Below are 11691 nucleotides of genomic sequence, written 5' to 3'. Positions count from 1 at the left end.
TGCTATCTCCATGTGCACGTGCGCACGAATTTTCGAGAACTCCATCGACCTGGGAACAATTGAATATCGTCGGCAAGAACACAAGTAAAAGCTGAGTAACTTCTGGTGATCGCTCTCTTTCGGTGAGGAATTTGCCGGTAATCAAGTGGCTTATTCAGCAAGTTTAGTGCACAAGAAAGAAGCTAAGTGATCATTTGTTTGTGACCGCAACCAGAAGTAGTAAATCTTGCCAAAATGTACAGACTTCCAAGCGTTCTTCGTGATGCAGCATTTCGCCGAGTGTGTCGTGTATTTGCACATGGTTACGCCAAAGATGTAAGATTTGGACCTGATGTAAGAGGACTTATGCTACAAGGTGTAGATGTTTTAGCAGATGCTGTTGCTGTTACCATGGGCCCAAAAGGGCGTAACGTTATTTTAGAACAATCGTGGGGAAGTCCAAAAATCACGAAGGATGGAGTCACAGTTGCAAAAGGTATTGAACTTAAGGATAAGTTCCAGAACATTGGTGCGAAGTTGGTACAGGATGTAGCTAACAATACCAACGAAGAAGCCGGTGATGGTACAACAACGGCTACCGTTCTAGCCAGAGCAATTGCAAAGGAGGGTTTTGAGAAGATCAGCAAAGGAGCAAATCCTATTGAAATCCGAAGAGGTGTAATGATGGCCGTCGATGCAGTGATTGATCATCTAAAGAAGATTTCGAAACCCGTTACAACCCCAGAAGAAGTGGCTCAGGTTGCTACAATTTCAGCTAATGGTGATAGAACTGTTGGTGATCTCATTTCTGATGCTATGAAGAAAGTGGGGAAGGAGGGTGTGATTACCGTGAAAGATGGAAAGACTCTGCATGACGAACTGGAGATAATTGAGGGTATGAAGTTCGATAGAGGCTATATTTCTCCTTACTTCATCAATACTTCAAAAGGGGCAAAAGTTGAATTTCAAGATTGTTTAATTCTCTTCAGTGAAAAGAAAATCTCAAGTGTGCAGTCTATTATTCCTGCTTTAGAATTAGCCAATTCACAGCGAAAACCATTGATCATAATTGCAGAAGACGTTGACGGCGAAGCTCTTAGCACGTTGGTTGTGAATAGATTGAAGATAGGGCTTCAGGTAGCTGCAGTGAAGGCTCCAGGGTTTGGTGACAACAGAAAGAATACGCTTCAAGATATGGCAATTGCAACGGGGGGTATTGTATTTGGTGACGAAGGAAATCCAGTGAAATTGGAAGATGTGCAGCTAAGTGATCTTGGGCAGGTGGGAGAAGCAGTAATCACAAAAGATGATACATTGTTGTTGAAAGGGAAGGGAAATAAGGCTGATATCGATCGCCGCGCTGATCAAATTCGTGACCAAATAGAAATTACCACTTCAGAATACGAGAAAGAGAAGTTCCAAGAGCGGTTGGCACGCATTGCATCTGGGGTGGCTGTTTTGAAAGTCGGTGGCTCCAGTGAGGTAGAAGTGAATGAAAAGAAGGACCGTGTGAACGACGCTCTGAACGCAACTCGTGCAGCAGTGGAGGAAGGAATTGTTCCTGGAGGTGGTACTGCGTTCCTCCGTTGCATTCCCCTCTTGGATCAACTAAAACCGGCGAACGAAGACCAGAAGACTGGCGTTGAAATCGTAAAGAAGGCTCTGAAGATGCCTTGTATGCAGATCGCCCAGAACGCCGGCATTGATGCTTCCGTGGTTGTGGCTAAGGTACAGGATATGGGTGCCGATATCGGATACGACGCACTGAATGATGAGTACGTGAACATGATTGAGAAGGGAATCATCGACCCAACGAAAGTGCTTCGTACTGCCCTGACCGATGCAGCTGGTGTTGCCTCGCTTTTGACGACCGCAGAGGCAGTTGTTACGGAAATTCCTAAAGAAGAGAAGGCGCCGATGGGCGGCATGCCTGGAGGAATGGGTGGAATGGACATGATGTGAGATCGATACAAGACTGAGAAGAGACTTGTTAATGAAATATGAAGCTAAACTTAGTCAAAAAACTGTTAAGTGAGGTGCTTCGAATTTTGTTTAGCGTTAAAAAAACTGTTCCAGAAATTGGAAGTGCCATGTGAACTGTTGTTAAAACATTTGTCATTCCAAATGTATGATTTCATGAAACAATGCATTTTTTTAATGAAGTGAAACAAATCCAAAGTGAGAAATGTTAGAACATTGTTACTTAGATGAAAGACTAGGTGTAGTTGAATTCAGATGAGAGTTTGATCTGTAGCATCTTATTACTAGTTTTGTGTTACAAGCTATTTTATGTGAACTGGTTACTCTCTATTGTGCGTTTCAGATATTCTGTTACGTGTCATTAAATGCGTTAAAAATTATATTTGCAGGAAGTTTATTTGCTGTGAATATTATATTTAGCATGTAGATTTTATGCAGACGGAAGTGGAAGTTCGGGAGTTTCCATCAATAAGTCAGCGTCTTAACATGTCAGGATGCATCAAATTCTCGTGGAGAAAAGGTATGAATCATTATGATAGAGTTGTACCGGTGGTGGTTTAGTCTTGGTACACTACATTTTGCAAAAATGTACAGGTAAAATTCAATACTCGGCATGAATAGGCATATTTGGCTGATATTTAAAATCTCCCCCCAATATTGCGCATATAAAATCTCCAGTGTTACTTCACAAAATATAGCTCATCAAACGAAGCGGGTAGAAGCCCCACAGGGTTCGTTGTTTTCTACCTTTGTCACAATTTAGACAGAAACGTGGTACTTGGTTCTGGAGCCACGAAACTAGTTGGGGGGAAATAGTAACTACTATTCGGCATATTTTATAAGGAACACATTTCTGCAGGCGACAGAAATAAAAAATACAGCTGTAGTTAAGGTTTACAAATGTAGGGATAGTAGCCTAAAATCAGTTCAAGTGCTTTAAATTGAGTACGTGTGAAAGATGACTATTAAATACTATTTTCCACCGGCGGTGTATTTCTGCACAGTGTACTTTATATTCACCAGTGTAGTATTACTAATGTGAAACTATGACCAGTCCTATTCAGACTCGTATCACTGCCAAAACTCTTGTCTTCACATCCCTCGCTTACGCATACCCATCGTCGCTGACGCGCCTGCTCCCATCGAACGCGCTATCTTGCGGCCCCACTGGCTTCACCCTGCTTTGGCTCGGTTAAGTAGCATTCGTGCCTTCACTGCCCACCTACCATGGTTTGGTTTGTATTTTTTGCACTTAAGTTTTTATGTCTATATCGGGACACCGTATTTATAAGCAAGTAATAAGAATATTATAATTTTTCAAAAATAGTTTCTGTTGGCCTTGAATTTTATATGTGCTAAAGCGGTAATCTCATGTCTCCGTCGCAAATCTTTTAGAGAACAATAACAGGGAAATTGGCGAAATAATAATAATTTTTTCAACATTTACTTCGAGTGATGTGCGAAAAGTAAACCTGCACGGTTTCACCTAGATCCACAATAAAATTTGTAAACGTCTTCAAGAGTACTAATCCATATTCTATATAATTTTATAATAAGAAAGCTATAATGATTGTTAATCAGCTACTTAGAATGCCAGGTAGTACTCCTGAAGAGAAATGCTTAGGTACAAGGGTAATTTTATGTAGAATTACTGGAAGTAAGGAAAGTACAGATTTTAATAAGAAGACAATCAACGAGATGTAGTCCCACAGATAACGCTAATTTCTGAAAAGATGTGTATTGCGGAAGCTAATAATAGTTTACCGAAACGTTCACAATTGAGTGCCTGAGAATGAGAAGAGGCTATGCCACACAACCTGAAATTTTGATCTAGATACAGTTCCTGTTGGTGCTGCTAACTATTTTTCCAATTACCCTGTTGATATTTGAAAGCAAATAAGCCATTGCCAATAATAATAATCATACGTTATCCATTTTGTACTTAGTCTAATAAAACTTCATTGTTCTCAAAACTGTTTGTGGCATAGCCCCTTCTCACTCTCACGCACTCTATTTTATAATTTCATATGCTGTAGGGTAAGTATTTTTTAATGTAGATTAAGGGTATTTTATAAGAGTGTTAGTTACAGTCGAGTGTCCAGTGCAGAACTACCAATCGAAAGTTTTGAGTGTTGTGCTCTCTGCTTCTTTTCAAAGCCAACTCTGATATGAATTCGAAGAAATTTACGTTATTACAGAAAGGCAGTTTGGTTAGCTTTGTGCTACATTGAGTACAGGATGATTAAGGAATTGACAATTTTTTTTTTCGATTTTCTAATGAGGCGTTACAGTTCCTTTAGTTTTGAATTTATTCTGATATATAGGCAGTGAAGGAATTCTTGAATCATCCTGACAAAGTAATCGAGAGCTGAACAAAATAGTTTTTTATCTCAGCATTGTTTAAGGCAAAAAATGTAGCACGCACATAGCATTCGAAAATAAAAGTATCGTGCTATATCTCCAGGGAAAAAAAAAATGGAAATTTGCGTACCTGAGCTGACGATATTTTTACTTATGGAAGCTGCTTGATTCACGTTATAGAAAAAAGCATATTTTTTTTGTATAATATATTGAAGTATATTTTTTACAGATAGCCGGAACCTGTAACTGGAGAAATGTGGTAGCAAAAGATGCGTTGAGAAAGGGACCAGAGAAGTTAGGTTGTTTTGATGATTCTCTTGTTCGAAATGTAAGGCGTTTCTTATTTTTCTTTTATATGTGGGTACAATACCTAGCATTCGAAAATAATATTGGTCACATATTTAAATTGTGAAGAAAAAAAGATTTACGAATATTTGCAGATTAAAAACATACTTAGCCTACTAAGAACTTCACACTATTGAAATTGACTCGAGGATTCATCCATTCCATGTGTATAGTTGCGTATCGTCTGAGAGTTGAAATCAACTTCGTCATGTGAATTATTCAGCAGCCTTTTATTACTAATTTTTTAAACTACTTTAAGTTAGGTTATCACATATATATTGGAAAAGTAGGTGTGGTCTTCTTACTCCCCTTCATGAATAATATTGTTCCTTTTACATGTAAGATAATTAACAATACAAAGCATGGAAGTATTGTCCAGAAACTAACCCCATGTACTCTGTACAGGACACTTGTTTATAATTAATACTCAGTTTTTAAAAATACCAATTCTGTTGTGTTCGGGAATGCAGCACATTATATTGCTGTTGAATCATTTTCATGGTTTTGAGATAAACATTTAAAGAGTAAGTGGAATGTTGATTAATATTTTTTTTCGTACTACAGTTCACTATTGTAAAACTGAAAACCATGCATCAAGTACGTATAACATCACATCTTCTATAGACTGTCTTTAGGTTAATGGTTGATCTCTTCTGAGTTAAGATTTCTGGTTAATATTCCGGGTTCGGATCCCGCGGTGGAAGGACAGTTCCTCAGTACTACAACACGCCTCTTTTGCCAGGAGTTCCTCATCATTTGAATTTGTGATCGAGAGTATTGTGTCCGTGTCTCTCATTCCATCAATTTTTCCGTAATAATTCATTTTCATGAATTATCTGTCTCTATCCTACTAAGCAGAATAGTGATACGTAAAACTAGCAATGTAATTTAATTGTCACTTTCGGATCTTAGGTAAAGTTGTGGGTACAGGTTTCATATAACTGAATAATTGTCAAACCCATTATTAAGCATAGCTTACCACACTTGTAAAATGTAATTTTCAGTAAATGATCTCGAAAGGCAGGGTTTGAAATATCAGCAATTGAGTGTGGAATCATGATTCTTTTCACATCCGGGGGCCGCGGTGGCTCAGTGGTAGAGCGTTCACCTCTGGTGCTTGGGGTCCCGGGTTCGATCCCAGCCCTCGCCAAGTGAACTTTGTAGTGGACAAACGGGTTACATGCGTAGGATCGACACTGCGTACGATCGAAACTAATACCGGCGTAGGATCGAAAACAGATAAGGTCATATGATCGAACAATAAAAAAACAATTATTTTATAATCACAGAATATTAAGTAATAGTATTTTTTTGAAGTTATATAGGGAAAAACCGGGGTAGGATCAAAACTGTATACGACCGAAACTGCGTACGATCCAAACTGCATAGAAACGAAACTGACAAATAAAATAGTGACAAATATAATTAAATAATCATACAGGGGTGTACCCAGGAAGTTTTTCTTGGGGGACTATGACTTATTCAGGAGGGCCAAAAAAGCTAAGTCTTGTCTCAGCAGGGAGAAAGGAGAAGCCTCCCCCCAAAAGCCATTACTTCTGATCAAGTTGGCAAATTCCTTGTTCAGAAGATTGCCGTTAAGTTCAATTGACTTAGCTTAACATTTTCTTAGTTACCTAGTTGCTGTGAATTGTCACTTCTTTTATAGACTTTGCAGGTGGCACAATCGAAGGTTCATGTAATTAGTTCAAGTTTTTGCTAGTTTGGGCTTCGTCCCAAATTTACTAACTTCCAGGGTTGTTTTGTTTAAAACAAATGATTAAAACTTTTTAATTGTAATTGTTTGTGAAAAATTTGGGAAATTTATCCTTTCCTCCCTATTATTTCAGTGTCTTTGGCTATATTCAAACCAACGTACAACTGTCTGGAATCATTCTTGGCCTACAAAACGCACCATAGAGGAGCACGATTGGATAATTAGGGAAGCCGGTGAACCACCATGTGTGCTGATTTTTGCTTCTGACGCGTAAGAAGTGCCAAAATTTCATGTGTATTATGAGAGAGTTTTTTCCTTTCTCTCTTTGTATGGCAGCCAGCGACTTCAGGTTTTTACTGTACCTTGTCAACATACCAGAAAATTCTTTTTAGGTGACTTGAACCTATGTGGCTTCGGTGTTGCCAGCTAGAAAAAATCATGAAATTCGGCTAGGGAATTTAAAAAAAAAAAAATTCACTCCTACATTTTTTCAATTAATCCCTACCGTTAGCAACACTGCAATCTAACTTACACCAAAAAATAGCCATGTCCCTCTTCTAAAATACAAGACGTAAACGATATCAATCGGGCTAACAGTGTTTGGGCAATAAATCATTAACTGAAAGTCTACGAAAACCCCAAAATCGATTTTGTCCCGAAAGGGTTAATGAGATATGCGCGCCGAAGATTTCGGGCTCTTAATTTAACGTGATCCCCCCCCCCCCCCTTCAAGTTTCTGGGCTGGTCCAGAGAATGAATGGCCTACATAGTACTGTCTACGGGCTGGATGGGCTACCAAATTTCAGCTTTCGTTCTCCCATAGTTAATGTGATATAGGCGCCGAAAATTTGGGGGCTAACTTCACCAGAGCCTCCCAACTTTCTGGGCTAGTCGAGATAAAGATCGACGGGCTAACAAATTTCATCTTTTAGGCCAATATAGTTAATAAGGTGTGAAAACCAAAGCTTTGGGGCGTTAACGTGAGCCCTTAACTTTTTGGGCAAGTTGAGATAATGGGTGTACCAGGTACTAAACTTCATGGGCCTTCCAACCCATTATTATTTAGCATTTGGGGCACTCAAGGAACACAGATACAGGGTCTCCAAATGTGAAAATGAAAATGCAATCTTCAAGTTTTATGTCCGACTGTCATCCTGGGTAGACTAAAGGAGACGCAGATGATGAGAATAAATGGAATAGTGAAATGAAAGAGTTGTGGGAAAGGGAAACTCCGAGAAAACCCTCACACACGGTGTTTGTTCACCACAAATCCCACTTTGCGCAAGTTCGTATAGAACCAGGGCCCCGCATCATGTGTGAACCCTCTGCCACTAAGCCACCGCGGCCCAGAAGTCCTCGCGACGAGACACATAGGCGTATACCTAACGTGTAATTTGTTCGTAGCGGGAATTTCTGTTATGGTATAGTTAATTACAAACAATGAAAAACCGAAAATGTGATGTGGACAATCTCGAACAAGCAATAAACAATCTGCGTGATTTGCTTTAGATTTCGGAAAATAGGTTCCGCCAGATTTACGCTTATCAACTGTAATCGTTTATTTATTTATTTATTTATTTATTTGGGAGGGAAGCAAAGTATAATACATTTCAGTCATTACACGTGCAAAGAGATGTTTTATGGTAATTGTTTTTTGCTGAAATATAACTTGGGTATCTTTTATACGTGTTTAGTAGCTGAGATTATTATCTAATAATTATAAGGAAGATACAAGTTTATTTTTTTTTAATTTATTTATTTATTTATTTATTTATTTATTTTTATTAGGAAGATACAAGTTTTTCACCTTCGTACAACAATTCATGTTTAATAGGCGTATAGAAGGGGCTCATGCCCAAAACATTGGGACTCCATTTCTGGGACCCCATGGTGGGTGCCCGGTTCCTGACCACCACTGTGCTGAGGGGAATCGGATCTTTCCAACGTCACCATCTGTATGCAACGACTCCATGCTTAAACGAGAAATAGAGTGGACTCGAGCCCAACGTTTCGGAACCACATTTTCTGGAGCTTCGAGGCCAGGGCCCAATTTCTGACATTACCGCTTTCGTTAATCGACCCCGACCTTTCAAACGCTAACACTATAGTACAACACCATGTTAAATAGGCAAATAAAAGAGACCTGAACCCAAACTTTTGGGATCTCATTTCTGGAGTCTCAGGTCCCGGAGCTTTCCAACACCACAATATGTATCCAATAACTCCATGCTTAAAAGAAAAATATAATGAAGCCAAGCTCAAAATTTCCGGACACCATTTTTGGACCTTTGAAACAAGGGCCCAGTTTCTGACGTTAACACTGTGCTCAGACGACCCGAACATTTCCAACTTCACCACCCACATACAATTCCATGTTTAATAGGCGTATAGAAAGAACCCGCGCCCAAAACTTCGGGACCCCATTTTTCTGGAGCCTCATGGCTGGGGCCCGGTTTCTGATATCACCACTGTGCTCGGGAGACCCGGACTTTTCCAATGCCACCATCTGCATCCACTAACTCCATGTCTAATACGGCTTCCCCATTGTAGGAGGATTTTGATGAATTTTCCCCAGGTTCTTTACAACTATTTACAACGTTTCAAACTATTCATAAGAAATGAAATTTCAATACATTAGAAACTATGTTCTTTTAAAATGTTCAAAATGGATGACAGCATTGATTTCCAGTAATAATTGTAAACTTTCGTAATTTTATTCTCTATTTGAATAGTAGTTTAATTTCGAATCTTTTACGGTTAAAAATATTTTTGTGAAATGTAACGAATACATTGAAATGCTTCTACTCCCACGGGTTCCAATTATAAATCGATTTGAGGTTCAGTGTACAGATGAGAAACTCCCAAAGCGAAGTACAATATTGTAACGTTGTTGACATACATATGAATAACTGGTGATTAGGTCGTTAAGCTGTACATAAAATCATATAAATTTTCATTCATATTACGCAGACAAGTACATACAGAACAGCATATGAATCTTTATCTGACTTTTGTTTCTCTAACTTTCTGACAGCCTTTACGAAATAATATCTTTACAATCGAAATATTCGTTAAACATTATTATTATTCTTATCCTTCAATATTCATCATACATCATATTCTTCATTACTTTAAATTCTTCATATTACATAACTATTTTACATTATATTCCGTCGAAGCTGTTTCAAAGTTAGTATTACACTTCCGACATAGTCATCATTACAAATCATAATTGATTCTCAATCCATACGCCTGTAACTTGTCCATCCTACCTGCAGTGTGGATCCTACGCAGTTTCGACCGTACGCAGTTTAGGTCGTGTGGAGTCCATGAATATAACCCTAATTTATAGCTGCACAGGTTAAATAAATTAGAGAGAGAGAGAGAGAAAAAAAAATATATTTTTGAGCGCATGATTAAAACTTAAATTATTTCAGGGCAACTGCGTAGGATCGAAACAGGTTTTGAGCTGAATTTTTTGTGGTTTTTCTCGGGGGTTTTTCTACTTTCTTCATTTCACCATTTCATTCATTTATCATAACAGTCTCCTTTACCTAGCCGGTGTAAACGTGGGACGTAAAACTTACATATTTCATTTCTATGGAAGGGAGGCGGCTCAAATATTTTTCATCAATCATTTATACAGTTCATGCAACAGAGCCTCTCCTCTGCAAGTTTTCTATGTATTTTCTTTCTTTTCGCAAGAAAGTCGGGTTTTTCTCTATTGTGTGTCCCACCTCTCTGCTGAAATGAAATTTCTAATTGAACTTTCTACACCGAGGCTAAGGGAGAAGTGCCGATAATGAAGGAAACGGGAGAACCGAAGAAGAGCCACGCTTACGGTGTTTGTCCACCAAAACCCACTTGGCACGAGCTGGAATCGAACCAAGGACTTAACACATCAGCGCATGAGCGCTGCACCTCTGAGCCCCCCCCCCCAACTTAACTGCTGAGAAACAAGAAACGAAGGAGAAAATTTTCCTGGGGGCGTGGTGGCTCTGTGGTAGAGCGCATTCCTCTGTCCGTTGGGTCCCTGGTTCGATCCTCATCCAAGTAAGCTTGTGTTATGGGTTTTCTCGGAGTACTCTTGCTTCCTCCGACTTTCGCCTAAGAGACATAATCGTGGAACGTTAAACTAGAAGATTTAATTCATTTTTATATGCATTGTCCTTTATCTTCTAGTATGTTTTCCGAAGCGTCTGCTTTAGAAACTGCGATACTTCTTGGGACGAGATTAGGTGAGTAGAATGGATAAGCAAATTCAGCTATTTTCTTCAGAATGTCATGATCCAGATCGGTAAGGTAATGCGTTGTCTTATGAATAATTAAGTTTGAGAAGTTTTTCCTGGTGTTACTCCACTGGAGGAAGCAATCGCATATCCAAAGATGGTACGATGTATTAGCCAGTGATAGTTTGCCACTTTGGCATAAGAAACCAGAATATGCTACCGCTTTGCGTCAGAAAATTTCATTAAGAGTTTTCTCATTCGAAGGAAACCTGGCGAAGTTTCTTAGAGGCAAAGAGAATTGTTTACACTGATTGGATTGCCTTGTTTTTGCATTGAAGAGACAAAGTTTCACCCATTGAGATATCCTATTGGTAGCACGGTTCCTCATCAGAAGGCAACTGTCAGCTGTCATGTGGAAAGCCGTCTCTTCCAGCTATTGACTGATTCAGCGTGGACTGATCTTTAAATAACTGCAACTGAAGCCAGAAGAATCGTGTAAGCTACAGGTATCCTGGAGTTCCCTTTGTTTTCCATGATTAGAGTGATGTTTAGTGCAGTGGTAGCACAAGTCAGACGTTGACAAATCTTTTAAGAGAAATTCCGCCCGTCAGTAAATGTGTAAACCCATTTTCAAACAGTATTGTCACGATTTAAAATTATCAGACGAAAACTTCACATTTTGCTTATCCACTGTTAAATTCATCATTTTAGGGCAATGCCAGAATAGGATTGCCAACTGGCTGGAAATATTGCTGTTATTTTGATTAAAGCCGGTGACCGGTACAAACTTCTTACCAGTCTCCTTAAAACTTTTTTTTTTTTTTTTTTTTTCAAATTTGTATCTAGTTCAAAGTATAGATTTAAAAAATAACTTTCATTCTGTAAGACCAAAACTGTCACCTTTCACCATCTATCAACGCTGAATAAATTTTGTTCGTCTGTTTGGATAATTTTAAACAGATGGCAGGGACTGTCAGGGAAAAATTAAAATTTACTAGTAAGGAAATTTATACATTTATTGAGAGTGAAAAAGGACTTCTTAAAACAATTTCCTGTAATTGAAGTACAAGTTTAAAGAATAAA

General features: G+C 38.7%; 1 protein-coding gene across 1 annotated transcript; it reads left to right on the top strand.

The window, feature by feature from the left end:
- The first annotated feature begins 39 nt into the window (after positions 1-39).
- On the top strand, positions 40-2339 carry LOC145694377 (heat shock protein 60A-like). The gene has a single exon (XM_081770544.1). It carries the CDS (start codon positions 235-237, stop codon positions 1939-1941), a length of 1707 nt encoding a protein of 568 aa, XP_081626670.1. The 5' UTR covers positions 40-234; the 3' UTR covers positions 1942-2339.
- Positions 2340-11691: the final 9352 nt, after the last annotated feature.

Source organism: Thermobia domestica, chromosome 9, assembly GCF_964235325.1.
Source record: "Thermobia domestica chromosome 9, izTheDome1.hap1.1, whole genome shotgun sequence".
Taxonomy (NCBI): Eukaryota; Metazoa; Arthropoda; class Insecta; order Zygentoma; family Lepismatidae; genus Thermobia; species Thermobia domestica.
Note: the sequence above shows the minus strand (reverse complement) of the source record. Positions and strands in the feature narration are given on the sequence as shown.